The sequence below is a fragment of the Kluyveromyces marxianus genome, chromosome 7 (assembly GCF_001417885.1).
Source record: "Kluyveromyces marxianus DMKU3-1042 DNA, complete genome, chromosome 7".
Taxonomy (NCBI): domain Eukaryota; kingdom Fungi; phylum Ascomycota; class Saccharomycetes; order Saccharomycetales; family Saccharomycetaceae; genus Kluyveromyces; species Kluyveromyces marxianus.
The window spans coordinates 80,617-100,364 of record NC_036031.1 but is presented as its reverse complement, the minus strand read 5'-3'; the positions used below and the strand labels follow the sequence as shown (position 1 = coordinate 100,364).

The 19,748-nt window shown below is 36.9% G+C and overlaps 9 protein-coding genes across 9 annotated transcripts; 3 read left to right on the top strand and 6 right to left on the bottom strand.

Annotated features, from left to right (window-relative positions):
- Positions 1–543: 543 nt before the first annotated feature.
- ACT1 (actin) lies at positions 544–1,680 on the top strand (the record flags this gene model as incomplete). Its single annotated transcript, XM_022821294.1, has 1 exon — positions 544–1,680. One exon carries the CDS (start codon positions 544–546, stop codon positions 1,678–1,680), a length of 1,137 nt encoding a protein of 378 aa, XP_022677670.1.
- Positions 1,681–2,310: 630 nt separating this feature from the next.
- On the bottom strand, positions 2,311–3,810 carry KLMA_70050 (uncharacterized protein; the record flags this gene model as incomplete). The annotated part of the gene is made up of 1 exon (XM_022821293.1): positions 2,311–3,810. One exon carries the CDS (start codon positions 3,808–3,810, stop codon positions 2,311–2,313), a length of 1,500 nt encoding a protein of 499 aa, XP_022677669.1.
- Positions 3,811–4,621: 811 nt separating this feature from the next.
- SPC3 (signal peptidase complex subunit SPC3) lies at positions 4,622–5,197 on the top strand (the record flags this gene model as incomplete). Its single annotated transcript, XM_022821292.1, has 1 exon — positions 4,622–5,197. One exon carries the CDS (start codon positions 4,622–4,624, stop codon positions 5,195–5,197), a length of 576 nt encoding a protein of 191 aa, XP_022677668.1.
- A 185-nt stretch (positions 5,198–5,382) lies between these two features.
- PET309 (Pet309p) lies at positions 5,383–8,238 on the bottom strand (the record flags this gene model as incomplete). Its single annotated transcript, XM_022821291.1, has 1 exon — positions 5,383–8,238. The coding sequence occupies one exon, from the start codon at positions 8,236–8,238 to the stop codon at positions 5,383–5,385; it is 2,856 nt and encodes a 951-aa protein (XP_022677667.1).
- Positions 8,239–8,789: 551 nt separating this feature from the next.
- Positions 8,790–9,224, top strand: FYV7 (Fyv7p; the record flags this gene model as incomplete). Its single annotated transcript, XM_022821290.1, has 1 exon — positions 8,790–9,224. The coding sequence occupies one exon, from the start codon at positions 8,790–8,792 to the stop codon at positions 9,222–9,224; it is 435 nt and encodes a 144-aa protein (XP_022677666.1).
- A 308-nt stretch (positions 9,225–9,532) lies between these two features.
- Positions 9,533–11,797, bottom strand: MEF1 (Mef1p; the record flags this gene model as incomplete). Its single annotated transcript, XM_022821289.1, has 1 exon — positions 9,533–11,797. The coding sequence occupies one exon, from the start codon at positions 11,795–11,797 to the stop codon at positions 9,533–9,535; it is 2,265 nt and encodes a 754-aa protein (XP_022677665.1).
- A 305-nt stretch (positions 11,798–12,102) lies between these two features.
- Positions 12,103–13,947, bottom strand: FET5 (ferroxidase FET5; the record flags this gene model as incomplete). Its single annotated transcript, XM_022821288.1, has 1 exon — positions 12,103–13,947. One exon carries the CDS (start codon positions 13,945–13,947, stop codon positions 12,103–12,105), a length of 1,845 nt encoding a protein of 614 aa, XP_022677664.1.
- Positions 13,948–14,344: 397 nt separating this feature from the next.
- Positions 14,345–15,409, bottom strand: XYL2 (D-xylulose reductase XYL2; the record flags this gene model as incomplete). The annotated part of the gene is made up of 1 exon (XM_022821287.1): positions 14,345–15,409. One exon carries the CDS (start codon positions 15,407–15,409, stop codon positions 14,345–14,347), a length of 1,065 nt encoding a protein of 354 aa, XP_022677663.1.
- A 985-nt stretch (positions 15,410–16,394) lies between these two features.
- RGR1 (Rgr1p) lies at positions 16,395–19,343 on the bottom strand (the record flags this gene model as incomplete). The annotated part of the gene is made up of 1 exon (XM_022821286.1): positions 16,395–19,343. One exon carries the CDS (start codon positions 19,341–19,343, stop codon positions 16,395–16,397), a length of 2,949 nt encoding a protein of 982 aa, XP_022677662.1.
- Between the last annotated feature and the right edge of the window lie 405 nt (positions 19,344–19,748).

Below are 19,748 nucleotides of genomic sequence, written 5' to 3'. Positions count from 1 at the left end.
TCTTGAGGAGGAGAAGTTGGTGCCACTGTGCTTCTTTTCCATGTTTCATATGTAACGTGTTTTCTTATTGGCCTGGGTGGCTAAAAATGAGCCTTTTATCGATCACGTGGAGAGGTTTTCAACTTTTTTTTTTTCGTTGATTTCCCAATTTTTTTCCTAAAACGATAATTTCCCCTTTTGAGTTCCTGCTTCAAATATGGTTTATTTGTTTTTTTCTTTCATAGAATGGACTAGAAGTGAACAAAAATTATTTTACTTCGTGGATTGGTGGTATTTGAATTTTACAAGGTTGGCGTGGCCGCCCTGTGAAGATTCGCCCTGCCCGAGCTTAAAAGACAATTTTTTTTTAAAAATGCGCTTACTCTTTAAACCCGCATAGTCTTCTTTTTACTAACAATGCTGTGAAACTTAAAACATTGACACTGAAACGTAAACCAACCACGTTGCGCATGTGGTTACGCATGAGGAGATAACTTGGATAGTGTTATCTTTTTTGTGTATGTCTACGTCTGCAGTTATGGGCTGTTTACGTGTTAGTGTTCTATGGATCACTTTTTAGCAGAGGTCGCTGCTTTAGTTATTGACAACGGTTCTGGTATGTGTAAAGCCGGTTTTGCCGGTGATGACGCTCCAAGAGCCGTTTTCCCATCCATCGTCGGTAGACCAAGACACCAAGGTATTATGGTCGGTATGGGTCAAAAGGACTCTTACGTTGGTGATGAAGCCCAATCTAAGAGAGGTATTTTGACTCTACGTTACCCAATTGAACACGGTATCGTTACCAACTGGGATGATATGGAAAAGATCTGGCATCACACTTTCTACAACGAATTGAGAGTTGCTCCAGAAGAGCACCCAGTTTTGTTGACCGAAGCCCCAATGAACCCAAAGAATAACAGAGAAAAGATGACTCAAATCTTGTTCGAAACTTTCAACGTTCCAGCTTTCTACGTCTCCATTCAAGCCGTTTTGTCCTTGTACTCCTCTGGTAGAACTACCGGTATTGTTTTGGATTCTGGTGATGGTGTTACCCACGTTGTTCCAATCTACGCCGGTTTCTCCTTGCCTCATGCTATCTTGAGAATCGATTTGGCTGGTAGAGACATCACTGACTACTTGATGAAGATCTTGGCTGAACGTGGTTACTCCTTCTCCACCACTGCTGAAAGAGAAATTGTCCGTGACATCAAGGAAAAGCTATGTTATGTCGCTTTGGACTTCGAACAAGAAATGCAAACCGCTTCTCAATCATCTGCTGTTGAAAAGTCTTACGAATTGCCAGATGGTCAAGTTATCACCATTGGTAACGAAAGATTCAGAGCTCCAGAAGCTTTGTTCCATCCATCTGTTCTAAGTTTGGAAGCTGCTGGTATCGACCAAACTACTTACAACTCCATTATGAAGTGTGATGTTGATGTCAGAAAGGAATTGTACGGTAACATCGTCATGTCCGGTGGTACTACTATGTTCCCAGGTATTGCTGAAAGAATGCAAAAGGAAATCACTGCTTTGGCTCCATCTTCTATGAAGGTCAAGATCATTGCTCCTCCAGAAAGAAAGTACTCTGTCTGGATTGGTGGTTCTATTTTGGCTTCTTTGACCACTTTCCAACAAATGTGGATCTCAAAGCAAGAATACGACGAATCTGGTCCATCCATCGTCCACTTGAAGTGTTTCTAATCTCTTTCACTTATTACTACTTTTATCGTCTTATAAATTTCTTCAAATGAAACAAGTCACTCGTAATAAATATGAATCCCCATCTGAAAAGATAAACTTCTACTATATTTTTTTAGACTTTTGTTTACTTGCTTGTTGGTTTGTTTTGTTACTTTATTCCACGACAACGGCAACGAGGCTAAACAAGATTATGCGATCACATATAATTTGTGGAAGAAGCAATTCCCTATGTTTCTTCCTCTTCTTCATTGAGAACTATCAAGTGGATTTGAAGACTTTTATTAAGAACACTAATAAGCAGAGATATATATACGAACTAAATTCAAATTCAAATTTTAAAATGGAAAACTAAAACTTAAAATTAAAACTACCTTCTTTCTTACCATTTCATTTGAGTAGAGAAATAAATAGTTGGAAGTTTGATTCTGACTTGTAGTTAGATATGTAAACAGTAAGTGGAAAATGTTAGAATCTATGAGCCAAAAGCTGTTTGATAGGATTTTCTTCTATAAATTCTTCTATCTCTTTTACTATATTTGCTATCTTTAAAATTATACATGTAGTTTTTTAGACTTCTTTGCCTGATATTCGGCTTTCAATTATTAAAGTGATGCCTTAGAGCTTAAAACATTAATTTGGCAAGCCTAAAATTTCAATATGCGTAGAGCTGCTAGCAAAATAGTCCGGTTCAGGAGCACCGGACCTATCAGGTATACTGATATTATCTGTGGTTGTATCTTCTGAGAATTTCTCAGAGGTAACTTCAGCGACGTATTTTTCTTTACGGTCAAATAGCATTTCTACCTCTATGGAAGACAAACCCTTAGTTTCCGGGAACCAAAGAACTACAATTGTAGATAAGGCGATTGTTGATGTGCCTAATATAATAAAAATCCACCATTCAACCATCTGCATTAATTTTGGAGTTACTAATGCCAAAAAAAACCCCGTTATCCAACTTGTAGATATACATACAGAAAGAGCAACAGACTTGATTGATTCAGGTAAGATCTCATTTGTATACACAAAGCCAGCACATGATAGGGATGACGAAAATACAGAAACAAATAAGAAACATAATGCGACAGCAATGTTTCTCAAAACCACATCTCCAACGTGTCTCTCTCTTTCGCCAATTAACATTCCAATGGCTAGCATGATAGCACCTAAAAACAAACCTGCCCAGCCAATAAAAACCTTACGGTTAAACTTATCTAGCAAGAATACAGGAATTAAGGTGAAAAGGACATTGACAATATAAGGTCCTGCCGTTAATTTGGAACTGATTTCCTCATCGAATCCCATCATCTCACATATATACATCATGTAGTACATTATGACATTAATACCACTCATTTGAATCAAAATTTGAATTATAATTCCTAAGCTCATATGTTTCCAATATCCCTTTTTGATAATGTGGGAGATCTTCAAACTAATTCTATTGACATTGATAAACTCTTCTTTGAATTTCTTGAGGTCCTTTATTCTTAATATTTGTAAAGAACGATCGATTGATTGTTCTGAATGGCCATGTTTGTGTAACCAATTTGGTGATTCCGGCAAGGCTTGAAATAAGCCAAAGAGAACAATACTAGGTATTAGTTCTAAACCCCAAGTTATCTTGAAAGCAAGTGGGCTTTGTAGTTTGTCAAGGGCCATTGAAGTGAAGTATATAATCAAAATTGACACTGTCAACGCCATTTGTAACAATGCAGTTGCTTGTCCTCTTATATTAGTTGAAAAAACTTCCATCAAGTAAAAAGATGCCAAGACAGAGAGCACTCCAACAGCCAATCCTTTTATGAACCTTCCTAAAGCCATAGTGTACACTTCATTAACAAATAGAGATACAATAGAACCGATAATCCATATAACACTGCACAAACTTAAACACCAACGACATCCAATACTTTCTAACAAAGTTCCGGAGAGTAAGCATCCAAAAAATCCACCAATTTGATTAGCACCTGTCATCATACCCGTTTGCATTTCATTGGGATTGTTAAAGTATTCTTTAAAGTAGTCTGTTCCAAGGAATAACGATAACGAAGATGTGTCCATGCCAAGTAAAAACCCCACACAAACTAACAGCCCAACCAATCTTTTAACCTCAAATGCATGTCTCATGTTAGTTGCTCGAATAATTGTGATTACAAAAAAACAGCAATGCTCACCAAAGAACAATCTCACCCTACGCAGTTACCTGTTGGTATTTCACCTAGAACAACATTCAAGATGTGTAGAAAATAAAATATGAGTTTTAAGCATATGTTTTTGCCATTATTCGAACTTCTTTGTAATGCGTTAAATAACTCTTAACTTTGTATTTTGAACCTATGCGCAACAATAATTAACTGACGCTGACGTGCGTCGATCACTAATACAGATCTATTGTATACGAAGGTTACCCGACCAATAAAACGCTGGCGTACAAAGGTTTCTGGAAACTGCCAAGTAATGCTTTCTTTGTCGAAAACATTGGGTTATCATCTATTCTCTTCCACACCAGGAGCATTGTGAAACTCCTCCAACTAATTTAAAAGACACTGAATTATAATTTTAATAGTTACAATTTCTATGTTTTTCGATTTGTATAAATATACACTATGTGACAACCTTTTATCTTTATGAAATGTTACTTCTGATATTAAAAGCGGATGTGCTTTCTCTCGACAATTCATTTTGAGGGTAAACACCTTCTTGCTCTGTAATCTGTTCTACCTGTCATAGGCATCGTTCTAGCACGCGAATATAAAAGTAATAGTTTTTCTGATGTTGGTCACGTGACTCCGTATCATTACTTCTTTGAATAAAGGCTTACGTTGGCGATATTTATACTAAGGTATATAATATTTGGAAGTTGGACAAAGTTAAAGAGTGGTGTCGCTGTTGAAGAAGTACAAGGTCATAAAAAGGCAGGAAAGCGAGAGTATTAACTATGTTTTCGTTAACTCAAAGATTCCAGCATGTATCCAGTCTTGCATTGACTTGCAGTTTTGCCATAATAGCCTTTATTATTGCGACATCATGGGTTCAATTGTTGAAGGAAAATGCCTTTGAATTAGATTCCAAACTCTCTAATATCAGATCTGCTGTGAGACTAGCAAAACAAAAACGTTATGGAGGAACAGCTTTGAATCCTACTGAGGTAGCTAAAATTCGTTTCAATGCAGATGTAGATTTTTCTCCACTTTTCAATTGGAATACAAAACAGGTGTTCGCGTATGTTACAGCGGAGTATGAGAGTGATGATAAGCCAAACTCTTGGAGCGAGGTAACAATTTGGGACAAGATTATAACATCACAGGATGATGCCATTGTTTCCTTATCCAATGTGGATGCGAAGTATCAGTTGTGGGATCTAGAGTCTAAAATAACTGAGAGACCTTTAACATTCAAATTGAAATGGAATATTCAACCCTGGTTTGGAATATTAATAAATGGTGAAACTACTGGTTCCAGAACCATCGAACTTAAAAAACCTGCCGCTAAGAATTCCTCGAAAAAGGCTTAGTATCTGCTCTGAGGTAACGAAGCTTCAATAAAAATACTGTTATTTTCGACATTTCCCTATTTACACTTATACAGGATAGTATTATGTTAATGATATATACGTAGTCAGTTCATTAATTGAGGAATGTTGATATTATTTACAAGTTTCCGAAAATATGCAGGCCATAATTTGATAGAGGAATAGTGTTAGAATTCTTCTACAGGGATTATTTCATGAGAGTGTCTTAGTTTTTGTAAGAATGAAAAGTGTTTTTCTTCGATTAATTCCCAATTAGTGACTCGTGTCCTAGGTTTCCTTAGGTACTGTTTCATCACGTATGGGTATTCTGTAATTAGTCTTTTAAGTTCTGTTTCGAGACTGTCTGGATCGAAACGCAAATGCTTGTCGATTTGCGCCATAACCAATTCATATTTATCGCTCGATAAGAATAGATGAACCTTTTTGTTGCTTATTTGGCTAAGTTCCGAGGAAGTATTTCCCCTAGAAAGGCCTAACTTTTCCTGTTTTTTCAAATTCCTGGCTCTATGGATCCAAGTATATCCTGAAATGAAGACACCGTTCAATTTTTTCATTGCAAAATCAAAGGTTGAATGCCTTCTAATCATTTTCCATATAGCTTCATTCCATTCTGAATTACTGAGGATACAACCTAGATCCTCTATTTCATGAATCAAACCAGGAAGTAATGGTATTTCGTTTCTATCGCACAATCTTTGAATCTGGTATTTGAATAATCCAACAAAGGCAGATTTTAGGTTAGAGTTACGAACCACAGCACTAGATTGTGTTTGATAGAATTTAACTCTCTTTTTATAACGTTCGAATAATTCATCAAAGTCATCCCATCTTTCACTTTCAGCTGAAAAAACCATTAAAGCTCTTAAAACTACGAGCTTTTCATTATACTCCTTTGAAAAAGGATAGAATGTTTTAACATACTTGGCGAAGATGTCTACAGCTCTTGATGGATCATCCTTTCTTGAGAGAAAGTTCATTGGCCATGTAATGACAGATGGGTGAATAGAAGGGGAATTGAAGTTTAGCTTTTTCTTGGCTATGTTGTCTAATACTTCTTCCAACCATGGTATTAAGTTTTCATAAGATTCCCCCCGTTTTCGGTGGAGATTAAATCTTGATTTCACTAAGAAGTACAAAGTTTTTGAGTTCATGGTGATTCCGTTATCAACCAATTTGGAGATGATAGATAAACTTCCTTCTACATTACCTACTCTGTCATATTCTTCAAGCAAAATATTAAAATGATTGGGGCTCGATTGTTGACTTTTAGATTTAAGTAATTCAGAGAGTACTTTTTCCGCCGAAGAATAATCTCGTCTAAAGCAGACTAAATGTTTTAACAAAATGAGATAAAAGTTGTAATTAGCTTGATACTTCTGCTGAATATACAGTCTGATCAAGTCTTCTGCCTTCTCTGGTTTTCCAATGTGATCAAAATATGCAATCTTCATTTGTAATATTTTATAGTTATCCGAGAGTTTTGGGCTTTCGTACTTTTCCAATAGCTTTAAAGCTTTCTCATGGCGATTGGAGTGCAAAAACACTCTTGCAAGCGTTGAAACTGTCATTCCTGTTGGCTGAATGGAGTAATCACTTATCATAACATTGAAAAGTTCTTCTGCAACTGGATAGTTGTTATATCTATCACACAAATCTATGATAATGTTAAAGTGAGTTTCATAGATTGGAACATCTTCAGCACTCATTGTCTTCAGTATTCTGAAACAAGAGTCTAAGGATCCCATTTTCTTATAGGCTTTTAACATGAGAAGATAGGTTTTACTGGTGGGGCGGATGTTATATCTCTTGAACAATGCGAATTCTCTGATCGCTCCATTATTATCGCCTGCTTTATAGTGTGCATTAATAATGGATAAAAGCACCGCATAATTCGGTGACATATTCCTTCTTAGAAGTTGGCCATGTAATCTCTCCACTAGATCCAATTCACCATGAAGGGAAAGAGCATACATAATAACACCATAATGATTCACAGTAGGTAACTCTCCAATTCCGAATAACATATCAAATTGCGTTTTTAGTTTTTCCCAGTCCTGTTTTTTAGCTAAGGCAACTAATACATAATCAAATTGATTATAGTCGTCGTGGGCAAGTGAATACGTATTATGAAGTCTAATGACCTCATCCCAATCTTTGAAATGAGACCTGCTTCTCATGGCTGCAGTAAGATCAGACGCTATGATTGGTAGATTCCGGTCAACTTTCCATTGCCATATTCTGTTTACTTCTCCGAACCATCTAACGTGAGCAAAGAAAGTAATCAAAGTCGAGGCTAATTGAGATGCTTGTATTTTGCTATCCTCGATTTCTATACGTTTTAAAAGATGCGTTAAGCAACGATGGGATTCCTCATTAGCCTTGAAGAAATAGAATAAACGACTCAAGAATGGCCAGTGAATATTAATATTTGTTAATTCATTGTGGCCATAATATACTCTAACCAATTTTGTCCAAATGTATAGAGCCGTTTCTGGTGAATTGAATTTAAAAAGTAGGGAAAAAATGTAGTTAATAACATAAACCGTAGACCCTTGCCTGTTTATGGAGAATTGAGAAATAAATTTCGAAGCCTCAGTTGCTAATTTTTCAACCTGTCCAGTCCGAATCAATGCATCATAATAATAAATTAAGTGTGTGATGGCACATTCCGAGTAATAGTTCCCCTCACCGTCAAACAAGTGATGCTGACCCATCGCTACCACTACATCATACTCTTTCTTTCCGCTCAGATATTTTAAAAAAATGGACTTGTCAAACCCTGTCATGGTTGTCTTTTGACTTGTGAGATAATTTAACATCGTTGTTCGTTGTTCGTCGTTAAGCGGTATTTCACCATTAGAGTTATGAACAACTTCTAACACATGGTGAGGTACCGAAGGCATAAGTTTCGATAGACGGTCGAAAGGCTGCTTCAACAGCCATGGATTGCGCGCAGAGCATATTGAATTACTAGAAAATCTTCGCACCCACTGATTTCCTATCAATGCCCCAACACGATGCATGAATATCAGCACTGAAAGTCTCTCGATTCTTATTCGAAAGGAGATTATGGGAATGTGAATTTGCTTCTGTAAATCTCTTCAGTGTCTTCTCAACTTACGTTCTAAACATCGGTTGAACAATCTTATGTTATGAGATGAGATGATGTTAGCGATCGTTAAATCAAATGAAAAATTTCTGGAAACACCCAAACACCACCGTATATGAGAACATGCAACCTTTAACATATAAATGTACTATAAACGCATACTCATACTTATACAACCTACAACAGTGACAGATTAGTATCACATACAGTAATGCTTTCCCAAGAGAGGCTTAAAACATTACTGTTAATTATTTTAAAGTTTTATGGTTTTGTTAGTTTCTTTATAATATAATAACATTCAAAACCTTGTCACTTGAAAAATTTCAAACAACTCATCTCATCTCAAATTGGTTCAGTTTAAGAAGCAGAAGACAAATGTAAATGATATAAAACGTGAAAAGGTATTATTAATTATTATCAGTATATACAAAAAATCAACTGCTTACTACAAGTAATAAACTAATTATGACCAAGGTAGAGAAGAAGAAGTTCACCAAAGAATATAGGCTAAAGGAAATTCAGAAGAATTTAACAAAGAAGGCTAGGTTAAAGAAAGGATACTTAAAAGTACTAAAGGAAGAAGGATATGCTGTTCCCGAAAAGCCTCAAGCTGAAAAACATGATAGAGCGTCTGTGCATGAAAAGAAGGAACTCAATAAGAAAAAAGTAAAGGAGCAAAAAGAAGAACATAAGCTAAGAAAGCGTTCTGCAAAGGAGAAAGAGAGAGCTTTTAGAGAGCAAGAGATCGAACGAATTAAGCTTGCGAAACAAAAACAGCAGCAAAGAGAGGACAGAGCAAAACGACTACTGAAGAAAACTAGACGAGGGCAACCTATTATGGGACCTAAAATCAACGATCTCCTTGATAAAATCAAGAATGATGACACATACACGGGGTAATCTACTTCGGACTTTTCTCATAATTGCATACCATTCGAAGTAGAATTACAACTATGTTGTATTCTGCTTTATCATTTTTTAATAGTTTTCAAGCTTTAGGAGTCGTTCGTCTTTTAAAGTTTAATTCCATTTCATTCGTGTTAAGAATTTAGACAATAGAATAGGATTGTTTATTTACAAGGTATATAAATTAACAGCTTCTTTTTATATACATAGGCATAAAGGAGCACAGAAACAGGTATATTCTTTTTATTTTGGGCCAGAGTTCCTATTTTATTTGATCGAATTAGAGGGAATAATCATGTTTATCATTTCTGTTGCTTTTTTTGATACTCAGCAATTAACTGCTTTTGTAATTGTGGGGAGGCAGGGGCATAGTGTTTGAATTCTAAGGAGAATTCACCTTTACCTTGGGTAGAAGCTCTCAAAGATGTTGCAAAACCGAACATAGTGTTCAAAGGACATTCCGCAGTAATTGTAAATTCATCTTGTCCGTTCTCGGTATCTTGGATAACAGCTTGCAATTTGTTCATTAAACCAATGACGTTACCTTGGAACTCGTTTGGAGAGGTAACAGAAACATTCATAATAGGTTCCAAGACCACTGGTTGAGATTCCAAAAATGCTTGCTTGAAGGCTGCCATAGTTGCAGTCTTGAAAGCCAATTCGTTGGAGTCAACTGCGTGAATAGCACCATCATTGATCAACATATCAACACCGATAACTTTATGTCCGACCAATGGACCCTTTTCACAAGCTTCTTCGAAACCTTTAGCACATGCAGCTAGGTATTTTTCTGGGATACGACCACCAATAATAGCAGTCCTGAAGTTGTTAGTGGAAGAATCCTCATTACGGGTTAGGTTACCCATAACTCTACCATACTGACCAGCACCACCAGATTGCTTCTTGTGAGTGTAGTCAAATTCAGCTGCAGATTGAATAGATTCTCTGTACGACACTTGTGGCTTACCAGTAACACATTCGACATTGTATTCACGCTTCATTCTTTCCACGTAAATTTCTAAATGCAATTCACCCATACCGCTGATAACCGTTTCTTTAGATTCGGAATCGAACTTGACTCTGAACGTAGGATCTTCCTTTTGGAAACGGTTCAATGCCTTGGAAAAGTTAGTTGAATCTTTAGTCTTTGGCGTAATAGATAAGGAAATGACGGCGTCTGGAACAAACATGGAAGACATGGAGTATTTTAGGGTGCCATCAGTAAAGGTGTCACCTGAAGAACAATCAATACCGAAAGTAGCACAAATTTCACCTGCACCAACTTCGTCAACATCTTCCATTTCATTAGAGTGCATTCTCACTAAACGAGAAATCTTGACCTTTTTACCGGTCTTAACGTTGGTGATGTAACCACCCTTTCTCATTTTACCCTGGTAAACACGAATATAAGTAAGTTGTCCATATTTACCTTCTTCTAACTTGAAAGCCAAACCAACGAATGGTTGAGCAGCAGAAGGAATTAAGTTCACTTTAGCTTCGTTATTGGCAATATCCAAACCAGTGTTCAAGACTTCGGAAGGGTTAGGTAGGTAATCAACAATGGCATCGAGGACATTTTGCACACCAGTGTTAGCCAAAGCTGAACCCATTAACACTGGCGAGAATTTTCTAGCAATGGTAGATCTACGGATAGCAGCTTTAATTTCTTGTACAGAAGGTTCTTTTTCTTCTAAGAACAATTCCGCAATTTCATCATCAACGTCTGCTAAAGTTTCGATCAACAATGCTCTTTTCTCTTCTACCAAATCCTTTAAGTCCTCAGGAACTGGGCCTGTAACTAAGTTTTCACCGTTCTCACCTTCATTGTAAATGGCAACTCTATCAATGATGTTAACAACTCCCTTTAATTCCGACTCTGCACCAATAGGAACTTGGATGGCAGCTGCAGGGATTTTTAACTTAGTGTTAATTTGTTCAATAGCTCTGAAAGGATTAGCACCCATTCTATCCATCTTGTTGATAAAGGTAACTCTTGGAACATTGTATCTACGCATTTGACGGTCAACAGTCACGGTTTGGGATTGGACACCAGAAACAGCGCAGACAACCAACACAGCACCATCGAGAACTCTCAAAGCACGTTCAACTTCAATAGTGAAATCAATATGGCCTGGGGTATCAATCAAATTGAAGTGGTAGGACTCGTTATCCTTATCCCAGGAACAGTACGTAGCTGCAGATTGAATAGTAATACCCTTTTCTCTTTCAAGATCCATAGAGTCCATCTTGGCACCGACATTATCACGACCTCTAACTTCATGAATAGCTTTAATTCTTCCGGTGTAGTACAAAACACGCTCAGTGAAAGTAGTCTTACCGGAGTCAATATGCGCAGAAATACCTATATTACGAAGCTTTCTTGAAGCCTCCACATCTTTTTCAGTCAACAAAGGTTGAATTTCATCTAGAACAGCTTTTTCTTCTTCGTAAGTGCTAAATCTGGTAGCGGCAGCAGAGAAGGTTCTCCGACCTATATCAGCAGAAAGCCCCGAGTGCTTCGTTAAAGCAGCAGCAGCTCCACAAACAAGACCAAACCTTCTGAACATGATTATATGACAGGAAAAGTCGTCGATCAAGGTATTTGAGCTCGCTGATTTTGGTTGTTACTCAGTGTTCATCGTCAATTATTGAATGCTAATTTAATGCCCATCCAAGCCTTTCGACAATTTCATCAAAATTTCATAAAAAACTGGTCCAAAGATCTGTCCGGGTAAAACGTTAATTCTAAAAACAATTCACGTGATTTTCATTTCGAATATCATACATACAATAAACCTGGAAACAAGGCCAGTAACAGTTAATTACTAAACGCCAACTATTTAACAGAGAATTATATGGTTTATTTGAATACCTAAGAATTTTCTAACACAGACTTAAGATGAATTAAGAGTTCTTTTTCGTCTTGAACAACTTCACCCAATCCATATTTTGTGATTGTGAAGATCCCCCAAACCCCAACTAGCGTTGAAAGGATAAATGCAAAGTAACCTTTAAAGGTGAATCCTTTTGGTAAAGGTCCTGGTTGCTTTGGAAGACCATTCATATTAAACCAGTCTTTTTCATCGCCTACTGCATTGCCTCTGACTGGGATATTACCGGTCTTACAAGTATTCAAAACACTTGCAGTTAGTTCTTCTTTTTCTTGTAATAGTAAAGGTGCTTCAATGAAAACTGCTGCCAACCCCTGCTCTAAATGCCAGTCCACATGGCAGTGGAAAAGCCAAACACCAGGATTTGTAGCTTTAAACCTTAGTACAACATGCCCAAGTGGTTCTACGACGACTGTATCCCTCAATATAGGATAATCTGGGTATGGTGAAACGGGATTCTTTTCATCGTAATCGATAGGTTCTTCCCCATCTTCTTTACCTTCCGATTTCTGAACGACTTGGAATATGTGCCCATGCATATGGAACGGGTGTCTACCCGAATCGTGATTATTAACAACAACTTCAACAACCTCACCGTGTTCTAATACGAAGGCATTGATGTTATCCCCGTAAATGGCCGCATTAGTAGCTAGTTCACCGGCACTCAAGGCCGTTAGAAGAGTAGGAACCTTTGGTGCCACGTAAGTAATATTGTTGAAGAAGGCATATTGAATACCGTCACCCAAATTTTCCATTTCAACATTTAGTTTTATTTGATAGTCATATTCATGAAGTAATTCTTTTTTATGAAGCGGTATCAAATCAAAGTCGTTGGTGAATTCATCTAAAGAATCAATATACGCTTGTTTGGCTGGACCGAGCTCGGAATCATAAGATATGGTATTGGTTCTGTTGAGTTGTAATTCAGGAGGGAGCACATCAAGCATTGATTCATCGATGATTTGCATGAACGCGAAGTTTTTTGTTTTTGTGTGTTTTGATTTAACCAGTATACTCATTCTTTGACCTGCTGCGATGTAGATTAACTTGGATTTCGTTGGCTGAACATAGGTACCATCAATTTCAACTATAGTCATGTCATGATCTTCAATAAAGAAATATTGCGACACAAAAGTGCCACCGTTAATTAACCTGATTAAGTATGTTTTATCCGTATCAAAATGCATGGTATAGTTAGTGGTATGATTGAACAATACATTCCTAGGGATAGGTTCCGCTCCTGTTGGGTTATAACGACTCAAAAAAGAATCCATAATTTTATAGTATGGCTTGTCATATAAGTCCGAGACCAAAATAGTCATATCCTCATCATATTCAAAGGGTGCATTTGGATCATGAACCACAAAAGCTCCTCTCATACCATCCGTGTATTGTGAGCCCGAGTGTGAATGATACCAATAAGTGCCAACCTGGTCGGGAACTGTAAAATTGTAGAGGAAAGTGTCTCCCGGCTGAATAGGACATTGGGTAACCATTTCAGGACCGTCCATCTGGACAGAATTCCCATGTTCAGTGCTCATGAAGAGACCATGATAATGAAGTGATGTTGTTAAATTATCAAAACCGTTTGTTAGATAAAGTTCCACACGATCTCCCTTGTTAATATGGATATCAGGAAGTGGCCATTCACCATTGAAACCAATCATTTGGCGTTCTCCCATACCGTCTGGATTAACAGTTACCCACCCTGTGGTAAAGTTGAAAACATGGGTCTTCGCACTAACCAATAGTGAATGTCCCCAAATTAACATAACAAATAGCCTTATAAGAGGCCATGATTGTACCTCCATATCACTTCCTTTCATATATGATATGTTATAAATGAATGGAATCTAAAAGGTAGAGTTAATTTGTTGCTGCTAGAAGATTAGAATCTTTAATATCTTCGCATGGACGATAAAAAGCCAAGTCTGCTGAATTAGCTAACCTGCAGAAAAAATATACCCTTATCGATCTCGTAACCTCAGCTTCTTCATGTAGAACTTATTGTGGATCGAATTGTAATGTAAAATCTTCCTAGATTTCTACTCCATTTAATTTGATAATAATTCAATTCGCACCCCAAAAAAACCACAGAAAGAATGGCAAAAAATATGTCCACGTGATATTTATTTATGACATAATATTGCTTATATACTTAACCTGCGTATACACACATATACATATTCATAAATAACGTTCAATCACAGTTTTGAAACATGTTCATTCTGGACCATCAATGATAGTCTTGACAACTTCATTACCGTGATCTCTGTTGAAATTATAAGCATCGATTGCTTCGTCAAACTTGAAGGTGTGAGTAATCAAAGCTTTGGCATTGACTTTGCCTTCAGACACTAACTTGACAGCGATGTTGTAGTCATCAAAGTAATATCTAAAGGATCCCAAAACACGCAATTCCTTTGTAATGATAAGAGTGATAGGGAAGTTAACATTATCTCTACCCATACCCACTTGAACGAAGGTACCGCCAACTTTTAAGACTTTAATTGCCGATCTGATACAAACCTCAGCTCCTGAGCAATCAATAGCGATTTCAGGCGATTTACCGCCCAACTTATCTTGAATTGCCTTGACTAAATCATCTTCCTTTGGATAATCTTTAGAGTTGATAATCTGAGTACCACCGAATTCTTTAGCTCTCTTCAATTTGTGTTCAAAAACATCCACGTATACAACATCAGAGGCGCCAAAAGCAGAGGCAACGTTACCAGTAACTAAACCAACAGGGCCTGCGCCAAAAATAACAACTTTTTTACCAAATCCAGTACCGGCAAGTCTGTTAGCGTGCACACCAACAGACAAAGGCTCAATACAAGCACCCTCTTCAAGTGAAACATGATCTGGTAACTTTACAACAAAATCTTCTGGTATTAAGTAGTACTTAACCAAAGTACCATCAATTGGAGGGGTCGCAGCGAATTCCATGTGAGGACATAAGTTGTAATGACCGGACTTAGTCTCATCAGAGTATCTGCTGGGAACACCTGGCTCTACAGCGACACGATCGCCAACCTTGACCAGGGTAACTGCTTCGCCTACTTCAACAACAACACCACTTGATTCATGACCTAGAACCATTGGTTCTTTGACAACAAAGTCACCAATAGCACCATGAGTATAGTAGTGAACATCAGAACCGCAAATACCTGTCTTCTTGATGTGAACCTTCACGTAATGAGGATCTTTAATTTCTGGGACAGGTCTCTCTTCGAAAGCAATCTCTCCTTGCTTCTTCAAAACAACGGCTTTTTGAGTGTTGGTCATGGTTGATAATTTGTATTTTTGTTATTGGTAGCGCTCGCTCCTTTTCTTCTTGTTCCAAAATGAGAAAACCTTAATAGTACCCTAATTTGAATTTAGTACCTTGCTTTATATATGTATATAAATCCAACGATCCTTGCTAGTATAAACCAAAAAGAAAGAGACTAAAAAGCTAGTAATGAGACTTTTAACTTATTATTACATAAACCACCTTTGCATTGTATTAGTTGAAACAAGTGAGATGATTCCAATTCGAAAACGTTTCTTGTAGTGATTATATATGCAAGATAATAATATATTAAGGTGCGTGTTTTTTTTTTTTTATTTTTAATACCAATCAACCCTCAAACAAGACGGTGTAAAGATTAAAAAGAAATAATTATGTATCACTATGGTGTAGCGCTGCCTAGTCAATCATTTGACTTGCATCATGTCAAGTTCTCCACTAATTGGCCTTCGAAACTATCACATACATTGCATAAACCTTATCCACAGTATAGCACATCTTCAGAAATATCTCCCCACACTTTCTAACCGAAATCTAGCCTACCATGCGGCGAAAAAGTTCTTGTGAATTTGAGTCTTGGTATTATTTTTCAATATGTTCTTCGGTTTCCGTTTCCCCAGGGTTTTTTTTTTTTTTTTTTTTTCACGGCTAGAGGGTTTACGAAACAGTTATTCCGTTGTGCCGTTGAGACAATTTTATGTGGGTTGCTACTCATTATAGTAAAGGAAAACAAGAGGGGGAATACAAATGTCACTTTTGTTAGTTCTTCTATGCGCGTTCAATCCCATCCGTATTTCCCTTTAGTTTTCCCCTGATGCAACTCTTTTCTCCGGAGAACAGGTCGCCGTGTATCGTTTGTTGCCTAAAAGTAAAAATAGAACTTGGAGTGATAGTATCACAAAGGGCGTGTTTTCAATTTGTATTACATTGTTATTACATGATATAGTATTAATAATATTAGTCTATGCAGTGTTTTTGGTTTTAGCAGGAAGAGATCGATTGGTGGAATTGTAGTAAGATGGGTAATATTTCATCTTGTGAACATGCCAAGGCCGAACCTAACCGCACACACGAGATAGTATCCCAACTAGCCATTTTCGTGTCCCTAGAATCTGGATCTTGAAGGTCTGTAGAATTCTGAGCTGTAGTAGGCCCTCCAGAAATACCAGAAATTTGGTTGTTAAGAAAACCTAACGAAAATGCATTTTTCTGTATATCTGATATAGCGCTTGCTAGTGGGTGTTGTGACTGCTGTGAATAATCTTGAGCAAATCGAATGAAGTAACGCGTGTCTTCCTTGTATCTAGTCCAAAGTACTGATTTAAGTTGGACAATGAACGACAATTCCCCGCCTACTTTGTGGTTTCTGTATAAGAGGTGATATTCTTGGAGACTATGCATGAATAGATGTACCTTAACAAATGGCGTAGACCCAATTCCAGATTTTGTTTCCATAGTTGCCCGAAATAATGGTAAAGTAAATTGTAAGTAATGAAATATGAAGTTATGCACCAGTCCTTCTCGTTCATCAAGAAACTTTTGAACCATTGCTTGTGGATTGTGCTCGCTTAATTTTATGTCCAATTTCTGTACTTTATCCTGATTAGTGACAATCTTTATTGTACAATCTTCGCTATCCGGACTGTCTTTCATTGGAAGGTATTTGAACCTGATTTCATTAGGTTTCAATTCCACAACACGGAAATCTCCTGAACGGAAGTTCGCATATAATGTATCCATCACATCGGTCAATGCAATCAGCTGCATTAATTTCTTTCTGAACTTTGACAAGTATAGCATGATTTCATCTAAATTACCAAAGTTCTCATGCATAAAGAATGATAAAGAATCCTCTTCCAAAAACTTGATTGAAAGTTCATCACATTGACACCGAATCATTTGGTTATCAGTCTTGAACTTTCCGTATAGTTCAATATCCATTTTTTGGTAGTTGATGTTTAGAAGCATAGATGATTCTAATATGGTATTGAGTGCCTTCGATCCCTCTAAAAATGATTCTAAGCCAAGGGCAATAACAGTAATAGTACTAGTATCTACTTTACCATCCTTGTTCACGATGAAGGAAGGTAGATGATTGTCATCCTCTGTGCTAAACGTGCATATTTTGTTTTTGATTTGCATTTCATTTAATGAATCAATAATCATATGATTGACAATTTTGTTCAAAATCGATTTTTGCAACGTTAGCATCTTAGGGTATGTCATAGAATCCAATTTAGCGGATATCACATCTTTGCGGTCCATATACTTTAGTTCCCAAGTGCCCTTTACAGAAGTAATTTTTCCGATAGCTTTTTCAACAATACATGTATTCGTTGATGAAATAACGGTTAAAATTAAAAACCAGTTTGAAGGCCAGTCTTTTAATTTTACAAATATGTCTTTTGAAAAAGTTGAATCGGTGGATGGAACAATTGGCGTCTTTAGTTTAATAACATCCGAACAAATCCAACCCGTCTTGTCTAACATGTGACGAAGTATGCTGACAACTTTGTCAAGCTTCAACCTACCCAATACAGTAATTAGTTCTTTAGTTGATGAACATTGGTTGATTTGCCTAGCGTATGATAACAATAGATTAGAAGGATTGTGGAAATAGAATATACCACTGACTTGATCAATTTTTAGTTGTATTTGAGAGACTGTGGCACAAGTTGTCGGTATTTGAAATAGCAATGATGTGGATGTGGTATCTTCATCATCTTCTTGGAAGGTTTCTGTGCGCAAAAGATCGGATCTTATCATTTGAGCGTGATTGAACGTAATTTCATCAATTATAGACTCAATATTATTCAATAGCCCATGATACCTAGTGTCAACTGTGTCTTTGTTTACGTCAGGATTTTGCCACTCAAGGACAATTGATTCAGTTTCCTTATCCATACCGATGATACATTTGCACGTATTAGCAATTTTACTTTGTAACCAGTACTTTAGAGTAATTATTTGCCTCTTGGAATCATAACTATGCACCAAATGACCCCCAGAATATTTTCCATTTAGTTCCAGAGTATTCAATTCGACGTGTATCATATACATTTGCAATGTTAATGTATATTTGTGTAAAAATTGATACAAGAGTTGTAGAGGATTTGCCGATTTGAATAGAATATCATTAATATGTTTTTCTAACTTTGAAAGATTCAGTGGTAATCGTTCATTAAACAGTAGCTTCAGATGGACAAAGAAAAACGGCGAGCTTTGATCGATTGTGGACAATTGTAATTCGAATTCGTCCTTAACTGTGAATATAATTCTCCCATCTTTAATTTGATAGTTGGACATCTGAGAAGGAACATCGATAAGAGAAATTTTGACCGAAAGACATGTATTGAGATCTCTTATCCTTTTTAGTATAAGTTCTTTCGGAATAGGTGGGTTGTCTGTCTGCCCACCATTTATATTAAACCCATGAGTTGGCAAATTTGGTCTTCCAAGCATTAAAACCTCTAAAGAGGTAATTAAGTCAGGATTTGGCAATTTAGCACCTGCCATAGTACCCAATATCTGTTTTAAAGCCATGGTACAGTTATTAACTTGCATGTTTGTACTGCGAAACCAATTCAAAAGGTCGATTAAAGTGTGGAAATTGTTCTGTTTCAACGTCTTTGCCCACTTCACTAACACGTAGAGCTTCAAAAACTGGTTACGTAGGTATAGGATCATGTTAAGAAGTTCTAGCTTCTTCTCAAATGGTGTTTTTCCACCAGTGTGCACATTAAGTTTAAAGAACTGGCTAATTTCTTTTGCGGCAAATGTAGTAAGATTCCTTAACAACATCGACAACGGAAGCTGGTTCAATTCAACATGAGGAATTGGGGGCGGCATCTTGGCATCTTTTTGCTTTACTCCCATCGAAGAACTCGTGTCTGTGCCCGTAGTCTTACCTGGAATTACTTCGGTAGTCATTTGTCTATGTTTTCGTTCCCAAATACTGCCTTTTACGATATCTTTTCAAGCGTTCTTCAAACAAATTGATTATAATCCCACACAAGATCAAACAGGGTTGTTCAAATTCGCCTTACAATATCCCACCAATTGTCCCACCAATCAAATTGGTAGCCTAAAAGCCGTTGTTACGATTGAACTCTTCTATACTTTTTTCCTCCATTAGTAGAATCAATCGTTATTGCATACTGAAATGATTTTAATGGGACAATTAAGTTCATTTCTTAAACTTAGCATCAGGACTTCAAAAAGCAGGGTAACTATAATAATACACCCATTATTATATCTTCCGACACCAGTGTTAATAACAATACCTTGAAAACCGGATTGGTTCCTGCTTATATTTCATCCGTTACAACTTACTAT